The 16,151-nt window shown below is 43.7% G+C and overlaps 1 protein-coding gene across 3 annotated transcripts in view; it reads left to right on the top strand.

Moving 5' to 3' along the window:
- The first annotated feature begins 678 nt into the window (after positions 1–678).
- LOC104677700 (protein DDI1 homolog 2) overlaps positions 679–16,151 on the top strand; it is a 46,145-nt gene continuing 30,672 nt past the window's right edge. The window contains exons 1-3 of one of the 3 annotated variants that reach the window (XM_010382823.2): positions 679–1,026; positions 10,293–10,422; positions 14,215–14,451. In XM_010382823.2, coding sequence (XP_010381125.1) covers positions 889–1,026; positions 10,293–10,422; positions 14,215–14,451 — 505 coding nt within the window. In that variant the 5' untranslated portion in view covers positions 679–888. Of the gene's footprint in view, positions 1,027–2,595; positions 2,733–10,292; positions 10,423–14,214; positions 14,452–16,151 lie in introns of those variants that run through there. The other 2 variants (XM_010382827.2, XM_030942623.1) reach the window with 2 other exon arrangements.

Consider the following 16,151-nt stretch of genomic DNA (forward strand, 5'->3'; position numbering starts at 1 on the left):
ACAGTCCAAGTAGAGAGAAAACTATTTACAAGACAGGGGAATGGAGCCTTGTAGGAACTGAGCTATGTGGCTGGGAGGGCAGAGAATCTGGGAAGAGCTCGGGAGAAGGGGCTAGGGAGGTAGGCGTGGGCCACAGCCAACTGGCTTTTATAGACCAGGGAGGGTAATGATTTTGGTTTTAATCCTAAATCACTGAGACAGGAAGTGAATTACTCTCTCGGAGCTTCAATTTCTACCACGAAAAATACGCTTTTATTACTAACTCCTGTACTAGATTGAGAGTTACGGAGAAGGATTTATCTTTTTATTCATTTCTGCATCGCCGGCGCCCGACACATGGTAGGCACTTAATGCCTGTTCGGTGAACAAATAAGACTGGGGACTCCTCCACAGACCTCAGTCATTAAGTCAACCAGTCAGCAGAGATTTCCTTCTCCGCGTTCCTTTCCTTCCCTCCCCTTTTCTCGCCCTTCCTCCCTCTCCCCTCCCACGTCCCCTCCCACGTCCCCTTCCCACTCCTCCCGCTCCTATCTTCTCCAGGCTTCCTCCTCCCCTTCCAGTCCCCGCCCCCCGCTGCGTCGCGAAGGCGGGGAAGGCGAGGCGGGCTTTACGGCAGCCGAGTTGCGGCGGGGCGGGGCGCCGGGCGGGCGGCGCGCTTGGCGGCAGCTGTGGGAGGCAGGCGGGCAGGCAGACGGACTCGCAGGCGGGTGGTGGCGGCCGTGCTTGCTAGTGAGGGCGGGCGGGAGTGACTCACTGAGCGTGTGTGAGGGAGGGAGCGAGCGAGCGAGCAGCCCGCGCCGTCCTTCCGCAGCACCAGCCAGGCCACGCCGCCACCTCTTCCCCTGCGCCCCGCGCCCAGGCCGGGCCGAGCCGGGTCGGGCCCGGGCCATGCTGCTCACCGTGTACTGTGTGCGGAGGGACCTCTCCGAGGTGACCTTTTCCCTCCAGGTCGACGCCGACTTCGAGCTGCACAACTTCCGCGCGCTGTGCGAGCTCGAGTCTGGCATCCCCGCAGCCGAGAGCCAGGTACGCCGGGCAGCGAGCGGGGCCTGCCCCGGAGCTAAGCCCTCCCCACCTCGGGGCCGCACTCCCTTTGCTACTGGTGAAGAATTGGGGGCTGGGGTGAGCAGGGATAGCCATTCTCAGGTCACCCCCGCATCCAGGAAGGAGCTGGGGAGCTGGCATCGGTAGCTGCCCTCACACACCCCGAGCGTGGGGTGGGGTGCGAGGAGAGGGAGCGGAGAACCTGACCGCAGACGCACCCACTGCAGCGTGAGGGGCGCGTGGACTGTAGAGCAGCGCTAACCCTCCTCACCTTTGCTCTTTGGCCCTTTTTCTGATCCTGAGTGTAGGATATCGTTGTGGACCTCAGAAGCAGCCCTGGGTTTGCTAGGATTCTTACGTCCTGCAAACCAGAAATACCAGTTTGGATCACTGTGGTAGATAGATGTTCCTCTGCTTCTCTATCTCTCTCTCTTTTTTTTTTTTTGGAGAGGGTTTCTGCTTAAATATACGCAGTTTAAATGCACAGATTTACACTTCCGGTGAAAGAAAAAGTTTAAGATTTGCACTATCTCGTTTTGGGGTCTTTGGAAGTGCTCTTTACCCACCACATGCGTTTCTGGTTAAATTCTTTTGAAAAACAGTACCTGTTGGTTCAACTCAAGCTGTTTGTTTCTTTCGGTTCTACCCTGGTAGTAAGCCAGAGGGCCCTTTTTCTTTCAGGCCACAGTTCAGAGTTTGGGTGAGTTCAAAGCTCAATGCTTTAAAAGGATATTTGCTTGGAAACGGCATAATATCTGCTGTTTGGTGGTTTCATTTCCCTACTCAGCCTGCTGGAAAGAAGTTCAACCTCTCATATTTATAACTAAGAAAAGTAATTCTCAAAATGCTTTGGGGCTGCCCCTAGTCTTTATCAAACAGAATCGGTGACAATAACCCTGTAAACTTTACACTAAAACACTTAGATCATGACTTAATAAATTTAGCCTGGAGGACGTAGTCTAAACATTAAGAAAATTACAGAAGTCTCCCAAGGCTTCATCATGTAAATCATGATTTTCTACTGCAGTTATGAAATAGTTTACAAAACGATTGCCCAACTACAGCTTGTTCTGCTGTCTTATGGTAAACACGTGTCAATATTTTGTTCAGAAGTATGATTCCTTTACACAATGTGAACTTTAGAACCTTGGCATAAAGCTGTTCAGAAAGAATTTCAAAAGTTAATCCACAAAAGCTCAGGAACCAGTTCCTGTCAGTGAATGCCTCATGTGGAGAACTGGGAAAGGACTGCTTAAATAGAGAAAATCAACTCTTCAGTTTTTTTTTTTTTCCCCTTCTTTTTCATTTTTGTTGAGACAGAGTCTCTCTCTGTCGTCCATGCTGGAGTGCAGTGGTGCGGTCTTAGCTCCCTGCAACCTCTGCCTCCCAAGCTCAAGCGATTCTCCTGCCTCAGCCTCCTGAGTAGCTGGGATTGCAGGTGCGCGCCACCACGCCCGGCTAATTTTTGTATTTTTTTTTTTTTTTTAGTAGAGACGGGGTTTCACCATGTTGGCCAAGCTGATCTCCAACTCCTGACCTCAAGTGATTCGCCCGCCTCGGCCTCTCAAAATTCTGGAATTACAGGCGTGAGCCATCGCGTCCGGACAACTCTTCAATTTTTGATAGTGGCTTTTTCAGTTGTTTTTTTCCTCGAGCTGTTATATTACCCTCGTTGTAATCACCGGCTGGTAGGGAAAATAAGAAATTAAAATGTAAATTGGTTTTGTTGTTAGGGCTTGAGAAAAGACAGAGGTTGAGATTGTTTCCATTCCTGCACTTTTTGTGATGGCTGAACCAAGAAATTTAAATCAGTTAAAGGGATATCTGACACCCCCTTTAATTGACTTAAATTTCTTGTTACAGCCATCACAAAAGATGATTTATTGTGTGGTCAGCCAGGCATTGCCCTCTGCCAGTCTGGAAAGTTAGGAATACCTTAGTAATTGAACATAGGCTAACTCCAAATTATTTCTTGTTCATTACGTCAATGTTTTGGCATTTACTTCCTTCCCAAGCCAAATTAGCATATAGAAACTTGGGCTCCAACTGGTGTTAAGCCTGTGTTAGATAGCCATAAACAGCTCCTGTTTTTCCAGTCTGTTCTGTTGGCTCCATTGTAACCTGACAACACAGTATCTATTTTAAGGTGTCTGGTGGTCGGTTGTCTTTCACTTGCTTGCCCATCAGGCAGGAACAGGATCCACCCTAGACACTTGAGTCATTTCCTTTCATCAAATCGTAAAAGTAAACATCATTATAGTTTTTACCCACAAATATACCATGTTTACTTACTTGAGTGCTCCCCCATGACCTCCCAGGGTTCTCTCATATTACTCATCTTCCCTTCCTTTCCTTGACTGTTTAACTCCTCCTCTTGTTTACTTTCTCCATTCCCATTCCTTCACCTCTCATTTCTGACTCCATTTCTTCAAGGAAATACATGTATTTTTATGTTCCTGGCTATTTTTTCCTGCCACTATGTGTTCAGACCACTAGTGTCCAAACTTTCATTCATGTATCCCTATCAGTAAAATGTTTCAGATTATGCTCCTGTTATGTATATATTATATACATGAACTGATACATTTTATGCATTATATATGACCATGTATAATATACACATAACATGTGCATTATATGCATATGTAATATATACAAAAAGTAACATTGTACACATACAAAATGGCATTTAAGGAAGGACGAACTAAAATAAATGGAAATGAAAATTCTAATATTTTCAGTTTCTTCCTCCACCCTTAAAGAATTGTCTTACATGGCTGCCCTGCATTGGTGATCACTGGTTTAGAATTCAGTCTTTCACCTGAATGTCAATTGTGCATAAGCATACAGTTGGAAAAGGTGCTAATTTTTAACAGCTCTAGTCTGATTATAGTAGTTATAATTCAGTGGTAACAAATTTAGAACAGAAGCCATCTCTACTTGTACGTGTGATTAAAGCTGGGCATGTTCCGTCTCTTAATAGAAGTGTGGGCTTGGAAGCCAGTCGTGGCTCTGTTTGATGCTTTGATGCAGACTTGCCTGGGTGAACTTCAAACAGTTGTCAGAACTTAGCTTCACTTTAAATTAATGTCCTCATATTTTTGAAGCATCCTGATAATTTACCTCTGTAGGTGGCACATGGAAAAAGTAGGCACAATGTATAAGGACCCTCAAATGAAAGGCAAATAATAGCAGTCATTGTGTGATCTTGGAAATGCACACAGCATGATTTGTGGTTTGTAAACTACTGTTTTATCTTGTGTCTGTTTTTTTGTTTTGAGACGGTCTCGCTCTGTCACTTAGGCAGTAGTGCGATCACGGGTCACTGTAGCCTTAACCTCCTGGGCTCAAGTGATCCTGCCACCTCAGCCTCCCAAGTAGCTGGGACTACAGGTGTGCTCCACCACATCTGACTAATTTTTATTTATTTATTTATTTATTTATTTATTTATTTTTTTTTTGAGACGGAGTCTGGCTCTGTCGCCCAGGCTGGAGTGCAGTGGCCGGATCTCAGCTCACTGCAAGCTCCACCTCCTGGGTTCACGCCATTCTCCTGCCTCAGCCTCCCGAGTAGCTGGGACTACAGGCTCCCGCCACCTCGCCCGGCTAGTTTTTTGTATTTTTTTTATTAGAGACGGGGTTTCACCGTGTTAGCCAGGATGGTCTCGATCTCCTGACCTCGTGATCCGCCCGTCTCGGCCTCCCAAAGTGCTGGGATTACAGGCTTGAGCCACCGTGCCCGGCCCGACTAATTTTTAAATTTTCTTTAGAGATGGGGTTTCACTATGTTGGCCAGGCTGGTCTCAAACTCCTGACCTCAGATGATCCACCTGCCTTGGCCCCCCAAAGTGCTGGGATTACAGGCGTGAGCCCCCACACCTGGCCCCAAATTGATCATTTTAAAGGCTACATAATATACCATCATATAGATGTATTGTAATTTATTTAACAATCTCCCTTTTGTTAAGCATAATATTGGGGAAAATTGGAAGCAGTTATAAGTAACATGGCATGAACATCTGTATACTTAAGGCTGTAGCCTCCATTTTTGTTATTTTCTCAGGATAAATTCTTAGATATGCAGTTGCCAGATCAAAGGCATAAAGTCTTTGAAAAGTTTTTAGTAACTGTTGCCGAATTGCCTTCCAGAGAGGGTTATACAAGTCAAATTGGCTATTACATGGGGTAGAATATGTAGATCACTTGGTAGATAGTGGGCATTTGATTGTTGGCAATACTATTATGAAGCCATTCAGATGTGATTCCAAGTGTTTTGTAGCCGGTTTGTGGTCCTTATTTTATCTTTATTCTTTATTTTTTAGAGATGGGATCTTGCTCTCACTTGGGCTGGAATGCAGTGTTGCAATCACAACTCACTGTATCCTCAACATGTTGGGATCAAGGGATCCTCCCAAGTAGCTGAGACTTTTTTTTTTTTTTTTTTTTTTTTTGAGACGAGGTCTTGCCAGTGCTGGGCTTGAACTCCTAACCTCAAGCATCCTCCCGCCTCGGCCTCCCAAAGTGTTGGGATTACAGGTGTGAGCCACTGCACCTGGCCTACCAGTTTATGTTCTTTAATGCTAGAAATTTATTGTTAAGCTTTTTGTTAATAGAAGGCTCTCATTCAGAGACCAGAAAACACCTGACCTCATGCTTAAAAGTTCTGGAGTTTTATTAATTAGTCTGTTGTTAAATGTTGATTAAGATTATAATTCAGTCTCTGGGGTGCCTCCTCTGGAGTAAGTACCAGCAGTTGCGCCAGTTTTGCTGATTAAGACTCATAGCTGTATACATTTCTTGTTGTATGTTCTTATAACTGGCAAAACTTGAATTTTGGGCTTTGTAGCTGTTGAGTTGGGTAACATGCGTGGTGGAAGGATCGAGAATGCTGCTGTGGAACGCCTTTTGTTTTGATTGGTAGAGATTTGAAGCCATGTCTAATAGATACTCATGTTCCGTTGGAAGATCACATGGATTTATTTTGGGACTTTTGCTGCAAAATAATTGTCTGTCTTGGACTCTTAAGCCTGTTTAAACAAAATGAAATCAGTTCTTTGTGGCAATTACAATTTTAGCTGAGCTTTAGTTGATCTCATTTATGTCCTTAGACTAAAATGGAGCACAGCTGCTGCTTCGTCAGTGTGAGGAACGCGTGCTCCTCTCCCAGGTTCTTCAGTCTAGTGTTTCCAGGAAATTGGCACTGAAGCAGCATTTCATATTTCATAGACATGCTCAATGTGGTGATTATCTAGATTTTACATTTTTATTTGTTAGATCATGCTGCCTTCCTTTAAAAAATGATATTGTCTGCTGAGGAAATACTGTGGCAACTAAGCAGTGATGGAGTGAAGTATGGCATCTGTGAAGTGGGAGTCAGCGGGCAGTTGGTGGTGTTTCCTCATGTTCAGGGCATGGGGACGCGTTGAGCAGTGGACAGTATTTTAATCCTCCTGGTGGATAGAGTCTCTTTGTGGCAATGGATGGCTTAGTAGTGCTTGTTAAAGTCACCCACATAATTCACCAGGCCACTTCAGGGTTATGTTTGGGAAAGCTGTATATAATACTTGAGTATGGGCTTTGAAATCCGACAGTTGTTCCAATTGCAGTTTTCTTTTTCTTCTTCTTTTTTTTTTTTTTTAAGAGACAAGATCTTATTCTGTTTCGCAGGCTGGAGTGCCGTGGTACAATCATAGCTCACTGCAACCGTGAACTCCTGGGCTCAGGTGATCCTCCTGCTTCGGTCTCCCAAATAGTTGAGACTACAGGCATATGCTACCATGCCGGCTAATTATTATTATTGTTATTATTATTATTTTAGAGGTGGAGTCTTGCTGTGTTGCCCAGTCTGGCTTTGCATTCCTGGCCTCAAAGGATCTTCCTATCTCATCCTCCCAAAGTGTTGGTATTATAGGTGTGAGCCACGGCACCCAGCCTGCGTAGGATCATTTTGATTCTCCTGAGTTTGATTCCTCCTTGTAAATAAATAAATTTTCACTTATAAATGCAGTTAATGACCGGGCGCATTGGCTCACTCCTGTAATCCCAGCACTTTGGGGGACAGAGACGGGCGGATCACAAAGTCAGGAGATTGAAACCATCCTGGCTAACACGGTGAAACCCCGTCTTTACTAAAAATACAAAAAAAAAAAAAAAAAATTAGCAGGGCATGGTGGCGGGAGCCCTGTAGTCCCAGCTACTCAGGAGGCCGAGGCAGGAGAATGGCGTGAACCCGGGAGGCGGAGCTTGCAGTGAGCTGAGATCCGGCCACTGCACTCCAGCTGGGGCGACAGAGCGAGACTCCATCTCAATAAATAAATAAATAAATACATACATACATACATACATACATACATACATACAGTTAGAATGTGCCTCTGCTCCCAGGAGACTGTTCATGTATCTCTAAATATACTGATAGTCAAATTTCTGAAACTGGAAAATTAAAGAGTAAGTTGTTGACAGTGTCTTCACAGTGTTGATGCTATGCTGTAAGAGCCTGTCTACCTGCCATTTCTCTTGGCATACCTCTTGTTTCTTGTTGCACACCTCAACCTGTGATGCTTGTCACTTCTGGTTTATGTGTTTTTCCAAGCAGTCTCACAAGTTATAATATGACTCTCAGTTGTTTTGCAGAAAATCTGTGTTGATGCTGATGTACTTTTACTGTGAAATATGTGCTTAAATAAGGGTGTGTGAATGGGATGATGGGAGTGACAGTTGCAGTCTGTTGAAATGTGGTTCTTTTTGTTTGTTTGTTTTTGTTTTTTAAGAGACAGGGTCTTACTCTGTCCCCAGGCTGGAGTGCAGTGGTACAACCGCAGCTCACGACAGCCTGGACCTCCTGGGCTTAAGCAGTCCTCCTGCCTCAGACTCCTAAGTAGCTGGGACTACAGTCACATGCTACTATGGCTGGCCATTTAAAAAATTTTTTTAGCGGCCAGGTGCGGTGGCTCAAGCCTGTAATCCCAGCACTTTGGGAGGCCGAGACGGGCGGATCACAAGGTCAGGAGATCAAGACCATCCTGGCTAACACGGTGAAACCCCGTCTCTACTAAAAAATACAAAAAAACTAGCCGGGCGAGGTGGCGGGCGCCTGTAATCCCAGCTACTCGGAAGGCTGAGGCAGGAGAATGGTGTCAACTCGAAAGGCGGAGCTTGCAGTGAGCTGAGATCCGGCCACTGCACTCCAGTTTGGGCGACAGAGCGAGACTCCGTCTCAAAAAAAAAAAAAAAAAAAAAAAAAAACACAAAATTTTTTTAGATATGGATTCTCACTATGTTGCCCAGGCTGATTTCAAACTCCAGGGCTTAACCCAGCTTGTGGGAGTTATATCTTACCGTTCAAGGTCATTGCCAAGGTATGATTTTTTTCACACACACACAAAAAATCTGCAACCTCTGGCCTAAATGGGTTAAGCGATGCTCCTGCCTCAGCCTTCCCAAGTGCTAGGATTACAGATGTGAGCCATCATAACAGATCTGACATGTTTTTTAACTCAGCGGATTGAGCATTAAGAACTTAATAGTATTTTTTTCAAGTCATGCAAAAAACTTGTATAATTGGGCCTACAAATTTGCTCATATTCAGGATTCGATTTTGGTAGGAACTCATTTTCCTGTTCTGTTCCTCATGTCTATAAATTCTGAGAGCAGATATGACAGAATCACTCTTTTTCCAATTTAAATGCTGTGTTTTCAGTTCTTATTTCAGGTAACCTTACTATGAAAGCTGTAAGGAAACATAGAATGATAATGTTAGCAGAGAGAACTGGAAAGGACAGCTGTAATTATGATCTAGCCCACCTGATTGCTTGACACATGGGAAGGGTGAGGCCTGTGTCATGCCCCTTGCATGGAGTTACTGGCAGAGCCAGGGTAGAACTCAGGTTCCTCAGTTTGCATGTGGCCTGGTGAAAAGTGAATCATTAGGAGGAAAACCTTTCAAAGCCTGAGTTTATTCTGAATGCCTTTCTGGAGTAGGTAATAATGCAGGGCAGATTTTATGTTTTTTCGTGGTAAAATTATAGGGTACCTTTGTTCTTTCTATCTATAGCACGTTATTTCATCTATTTGTGCTCTCAGGTTTTCTTCAGTATGATTACACATCATAAAATATTTTTATTAGTAGTACATTCCTAATTCTTTTTTTCCAGTTGTATTTAGTTGTTATTTTCTTAGTTTCACTTTATTTTCCAGTCTTGCCCCCTGCCCCGCCACCAAGACGGAGTCTTGCTTGCCCAGACTAGAGTGCAGTGGTGCGATCTCAGCCCTGCAACCTTTGCCTCCCGGGTTTAAGCAATTCTCCTGCCTCAGCCTCTGGAGTAGCTGGGATTACAGGTGCATGCCACCACACCCGGCTAGTTTTTGTATTTTTAGTAGAGACAGAGTTTCACCATGTTGGCCAGGCTGGTCTCAAATCCCTGACCTCGTGATCCACCTGCCTTGGCCTCCCAAAGTGCTGGGATTACAGGCGTGAGCCACCGTGCCCAGCCCAGAGTGATAAAACTCTGGGAATGGTAGAAGAGAAGGAAGAATGCAGTGCAGGAAGGATGATGTTTGGGAACCTTTTGCCAGTGTACAAGATTATTTCAAAGTGCACACTTTATTTAGTAGTACTGTAGTTAGTTAGCATACCCAGAATAAATCATTCCCTTTTCCTCCCTGCTAAAAATTAAATCTAAAATTATATCCATTTTCATAAATTCATTCTTTAGTTCATCAAATATTTGAGCATCAGTTATGTAACAGGCCCTGTTCTAAGCATTTATGATCTGGTGAATGAAACAAAGCCCTTGGCCTCAAGTAGTTTACATCTAATGGGACAGAAGGAGAATAAATAAGGAAGTATATATTGTGTTAGTCGAGAGTCTATTTTAAATAACATGTTAGGGAAGAACTCTAAAGAGTAATGTTTGATAAGAGACGTAAAAAGAAAAAAAAAGAGTTGAAAAAGAACATTCCTCAGGTAGAGAAAACAAGAGAAACAGCCCTGAAGGGGAAGTTGATCCCTGTTATTTGAGGAACAGCAGTCATAGTGAAAGGTGAAGTCAGAAGGAGAGCCAGGGGCCAAATTGTTTAGTCCTGGTCGGTGACGGGAAGGACTGTGGGTTTTGTTCTGGATGTGGTGGGAATCCACTGGAGGCTTTGAACGGAGTGTGACATCTGATTCAGAGGAAAACTAGTCCTTCTGCTTTGTGCTCTGTCACTTCTCAGTGCATTATACTGTTGTGTATCTTTTCTTGTTGTAGATCGTCTATGCTGAAAGACCTCTCACAGACAACCACAGATCCTTGGCTTCTTATGGCTTGAAAGATGGGGACGTTGTGATTTTACGACAGAAGGAGAATGCAGACCCTCGACCTCCAGTGCAGTTCCCAAGTAAGACATCTGGTGGTTGAGCATCCCCCAGCGCAACCATCAGCAGGTAGCAGAGCGTAGCGCCTCACAGAGTTTTGGATTTGCTTTGGATTCAGACTGCAGAATACAAATCCTGACTCTGCCTTTTCCCTGCTGTGTAACCTTGAACAAGTATTTATTTTAATGTCTCTAAATTGGTTTCCTCTTCTATAAGATAGGTGCCATAATTAACCCCAACTCCTAAAGCTGACGTGAGGCTAATGCATGTAAAATCTTCAGCACATAGCAAGCCCTCAATAAATACTAGCTTCTGTTATCAGTGATAATTATACAATAATCTTTATCCTTGGGAAGGACTTGAAAGAATGCGTAAGCCTATGATTTTGCTACTTTGTGTCTGTCCTTCAGTGGCCAAGCCTTTCTGGAGCATTTTATAGCCAACCAGGCACTTGGAGCTGCATTTCACGTGATCTCGTAACTTGATTGTGTGAGGATTTACATAATAATTTGCATAATAATTTATTATTATGAAGCCATATTTTAAATGATGTCTTTAAAGTTACATAACTATTAAGTGAGGGCACAGGAATTAAAATTTGATGCTTTTTCCATTATGCTGAACTTGATAAACATTAAGCAGCTTGACCACCAAGTTGTGGTTCTTTCCTACCAACTGTGTTAATCACATACAAAGAAACGTTTATCTATCTTTGATGCTCCTTTTATAATAGATGTTTATGGTCTGAAATCTGTGCATTGGGATTTAGTAGGTTCTATGTCACTAAAATAATATGCAGAATTGTATGGATGTGAACGTGTGTGTGTACTGGATAGAGAGAGGGTCATACCTTTGTTCAGATACTTGAAGTGGCTCATGGATCCACAAAGTGTTTTATAAGGTCTTAATGTGAAACAGCTTGGTGAAATGTGTGGTTTTTTTCCATTCCCTGCCATATTCAGATAGATTTTCTTAAATAGTGTTTAGCCCGTAGGTCGCCAGTTTTAAAGTTTATGGTGACAGATGCTGGCAGAGTCTGGGTGATGACAGACTGACTGCAGCTTTAACCACAGTGTTTCCATTCAGCCTGAAACTGAAGCTTACTGAGACCATCAAGGACTGACTCCACCAGATCTGGAAGACATTAGTGCCTTGGGGCCACAGTTAAACTCTAAAGAAGTTAAACGTATTTAAACAACTGTGACAATCAGTAAAAACCACATCTTCCTTTGGTTAATTTGATGAGATTGTTAATTCCGGAATTTACTTCTCCCCCCCCACCCCGTATTGTTGCATGTGGACAAGAGAGCCAACGGGTTGGGGCGGGAGTGATCTGGTCTGTTAAGTAAACATGTTTTTGAGAATTACTCTGAAGTGAATGGACTCTAAAGATAATGTGTAACAGGGGTGGAGATAAAATGTCTTGACCTGCAAAAAGAGGACCCACCTATATATGTTTTTTCCTGGCTGGTATAGATTAGCTACCTCACAGAGATCATCCTGTTAACTTCACCTTTTCCTTGGTTGGGAGTTGAAGAAAGTGGCTAGTTGATCCCCTGCTAAAGGGTAAAAATGTTACATCATGATTTTAAGCATTCTCTTTTTCTATCTGAGGTCCAAAAAGGCTTCAAGATAGTCCCAGACTTGAGACAAGTTGGTTTTTTTTTTGTTTTTTTAGTTTATATAAAATCCTTAATAGTGCAAGGATTGTGCTATAATTCTGATCACTGTGGAATTGCTTAGCGTACTGTCATTTATAACGTTATATCTCTAAGAACAGTACTCATTGTTCAGACAAGTTTGACCATCAAATATATTTTTTGGAGTTGAAGGAATGTTCATTGACTCAGGCCTAGCCCCTCATTCTGGCTCTCCTTGTTTACTTTTCTTTTTCATTTTTCTTTTTTAAATAACAGTTTTATTGAGATACAATTCATGCATTTAATTTTTGTTTACTATATTCATGAGCTGTGTAACCATCACCACAATCCATTTTAGCATATTTCCATTACCTTAAAAATAAATCCTATACCCATTTATAGTCATCTCCCATTTCCCCCTAGGCTCCGCAGCCTAGACAACTACAGGTCTACTTTCTGTCTCTACGTATTTACCTATTTGGGACATTTCATATAAATGAGGTCATACAATGTGTGAGTCCTTTGTGTAAGAATTAAAATTCCCTTTTATCTTGCTTTCAGTTTAGTAAGGTCAGCTGAGCTTGGCATATAGAACCTGGGAGTTCTGGCTTCTAAACTATAGTAGCTTTTGGTAATCAGCACTGAGAACCTATGCAAGTCCCTTTTCTTCTTTTCTATAAAATGATGACACTGTTTAGCCCCACAGGGGCATGAGAAGAGTTAGCAGAGATGCACAGGTGAAAGTATAAATTCAGAGAACTATTAAGAACTTCCCTGAGCCAGTACGTTTAGCACTGACTTGCAGAATTTAGCATCTAATATTTATGCTGCTCACTTGATATATATAATATCCTTTGATCCAGCTGGGCAGGGTGGGTCACTCTTATAATCCCAGCGCTTTGGGAGCCTGAGGTGGGTGGATCACCTGAGGTCAGGAGTTCGAGACCAGCCTGGCCAACGTGGTGAAATCCCATCTCTACTAAAAATACAAAAAATTAGGTGGGCTTAGTGGCAGATGCCTGTAATCCCAGTTACTCAGGAGGCTGAGGCAGAAGAATCACTTGAACCCAGGAGGCAGAGGTTGCAGTGAGGCAAGATTGCGCCATTGCACTCCAGCCTGAGCAACAAGGCAAGACTCTGTCTCAAAAAAAAAACAAAAAAACAAAAAATTCTTTAATCCAAGCGCCAAGGCTGTTTGAACCATATGTCAGACCAGAGTAGGATTTTTCTCAAGAACTCCCAGACTTATGCAATTATATTTATTGAAACTAGCTTTAATTTTTTTTTTTTTGATACAAAGTTTCTTTTTTTTTTTTTTTTTGAGACGGAGTCTCGCTCTGTTGCCCAGGCTGGAGTGCAGTGGCCAGATCTCAGCTCACTGCAAGCTCCACCTGCCGGGTTCATGCCATTCTCCTGCCTCAGCCTCCCGAGTAGCCGGGACTACAGGCGCCCGCCACCTCGCCTGGCTAGTTTTTTGTATTTTTTAGTAGAGATGGGGTTTCACCGTGTTAGCCAGGATGGTCTCGATCTCTTGACCTCGTGATCCGCCCATCTTGGCCTCCCAAAGTGCTGGGATTATGGGCTTGAGCCACCGTGCCCGGCAGAGTTTCATTCTTGTTGCCTGGGCTGGAGTGCAATGACGCGATCTTGGCTCACTGCAACCTCCGCCTCCCGGGTTCATACAATTCTCCTGCCTCAGCCTCCTGAGTAGATGGGATTACAGGCGATTGCCACCACACCCAGCTAATTTTTGTATAATTAGTAGAGACGGGGTTTCACCATGTTGACCAGGCTGATCTGGAACTTCTGACCTCAGGTGATCCAGCCGCCTTGGCCTCCCAAAGTGCTGGGATTACAGGCGTGAGCTACCGCGCCCGGCGGCTTTAATTATTTAAAAACATAAATTAAAAACCTGATGTCTATTGTGAGATATTTTATAAGCTAAAAATTTGGGGTTACTACTATCACCTTCCCCCTATTTTTCTTCTTCCCTATTGATTCACTCTCAGCCTGCAGTCTTTGTATTCAGAGTCAGCATGAGAAAGAACAAGGGTAAAGTCTACAGTTACGTTTGCTGTTGTCATGTACCATGTATGAGCAAGTGTTCTGCTGTTTCCTTCAAGTGCTTGTTTTTGTAGAGTAATTTGAGTAAACTGAATTGATTTTCCCTAACAGACTTACCCCGAATAGATTTCAGTAGTATAGCTGTGCCTGGCACATCAAGTCCCCAGCAGCGCCAGCCACCGGGAACACAGCAGTCCCACTCATCTCCTGGAGAAATAACTTCATCTCCTCAGGGCTTGGACAATCCAGCCTTGCTCCGAGGTATGTTGCTGGCCAACCCGCATGAGCTGTCCTTGCTGAAGGAACGCAATCCACCCCTGGCAGAAGCTCTGCTCAGTGGAGACCTTGGTAAGCTTATAAATTTGGAGGGCGGTTAGGCTGGCCTGAGGTGAAGAAGCTGTGTCATAGCAAATGTGAAGAGACTCAAGCAACACTGTGTGAAATGATTTATTGAACATACCAGGTTTTTCTCTGTGAGAGGTGGATTCGTGCTAAAGTTAAAGGCTGAGTTAATTGGAATCAGCAATAGAGTTTTCGGAGTGAAATCCATCTAGGCCACCCCCCTCGGTTTACTTTTTGTTTTCCTCATTGTTTTGGCAGCACATAACCTAGGTGCTGATTTTTTTTTTTTTTTTTTTTTTGCGATGGAGTCTCGCTCTGTTACCCGGGCTGGAGTGCAGTGGTGCAATCTTGGCTCACTGCCAGATCTGCCTCCCAGGTTCACACCATTCTCCCGCCTCAGCCTCCCGAGTAGCTGGAACTACAGGTGCCAGCCGCCACTCCTGGGCCAATTTTTTGTTTTTAGTAGAGACAGGGTTTCACCGTGTTAGCCAGGATGGGCTCGATCTCTTGACCTTGTGATCCGCCCGACTCAGCCTCTCAAAGTGCTGAGATTACAGGCGTGAGCCACCGTGCCTGGCCGGTACTGATATTTTAACCTGTTAGATCTTCAATTAAAGAGAGCACCAACAAGCCAGCTGATGCCAGCTGGCATTTTTTTTAGTTACAGGAAACAGGTTCAGTGCCCTGTATGGCAAAATGAAATCACTTTAACCTCAGTGTACTGCAAGTTATTTTTTGTACTTTTTGTAGAGATGGAGTTTTGCCATGTTGTCCAGGCTGGTTTCAAAATCTTGGGCTCAAGCAGCCTGCCTGCCTTGGCCTCACAGAGTGCTGGGATTACAGGCATGAGCTGTCGCACCCAGCCAACTTTTAGCCATCTTTATGAATCGAGTTTTCTCTGTAAATTACTCTCATTTTACTCTTGGATTTATGAGTTAAATTGGGTTAAGTCTAAAAACATAACAGACACTTAATGACTCGTTCCTCAATTGACTGTCTTTAAATTGGCAATCTTTACCTTATAGCGAAATACACAGATTTTAAATATACAATTCCTTGAGTTTTGACAAACTTCCTGTAAGCCCAATCAAGACACAGGACATTTCCCTCACTCCAGAAAGTTCTGCTATGTTCCTTGCTAGTTAGTTTCCTCTCCTTATCGTTATACTGTTTTGATAATCTTACGGTTTAGTTTCGCCTGTCTTCATGTATATGGAATAATAGAGTGTCTGGTCTTTCGTGTTAGGCTTTTTTTTTTTTTTTTTTGAGAGAGAGTCTCATTCTGTCTCCCAGGCTGGAGTGCAGTGGTGCGATCTCTGCTCACTGCAACCTTCGCCTCCCGGGTTCAAGCAATTCTCCCACCTCAGCCTCCCAAGTACCTGGGACTACAGGCGTACACCACCACACCTGGCTAATTGTTGTATTATTAGTAGATAGTACATGTTGGCCAGACTGGTCCCAAACTCCTGGCCACCATGTTGGCCAGACTGATCCCAAACTCCTGACCTCGTGATCCACCTGTCTCGGCCTCCCAAAGTACTTTCACTCAACTTAATGCTTTTTAGATCCTTCTGTATTGTGTGCATTAGTAGTTCAGATAAACCTTGTCATAATATCTTTTAATTTCTTATGTCAGCATGTCTAATCACCAAAGACCGTGATGATGGGGCATTTAAGTTTGCACACTTAAACGTACCACCATTTAA

The sequence above is a fragment of the Rhinopithecus roxellana genome, chromosome 12, assembly GCF_007565055.1.
Source record: "Rhinopithecus roxellana isolate Shanxi Qingling chromosome 12, ASM756505v1, whole genome shotgun sequence".
Classification (NCBI taxonomy): Eukaryota; Metazoa; Chordata; class Mammalia; order Primates; family Cercopithecidae; genus Rhinopithecus; species Rhinopithecus roxellana.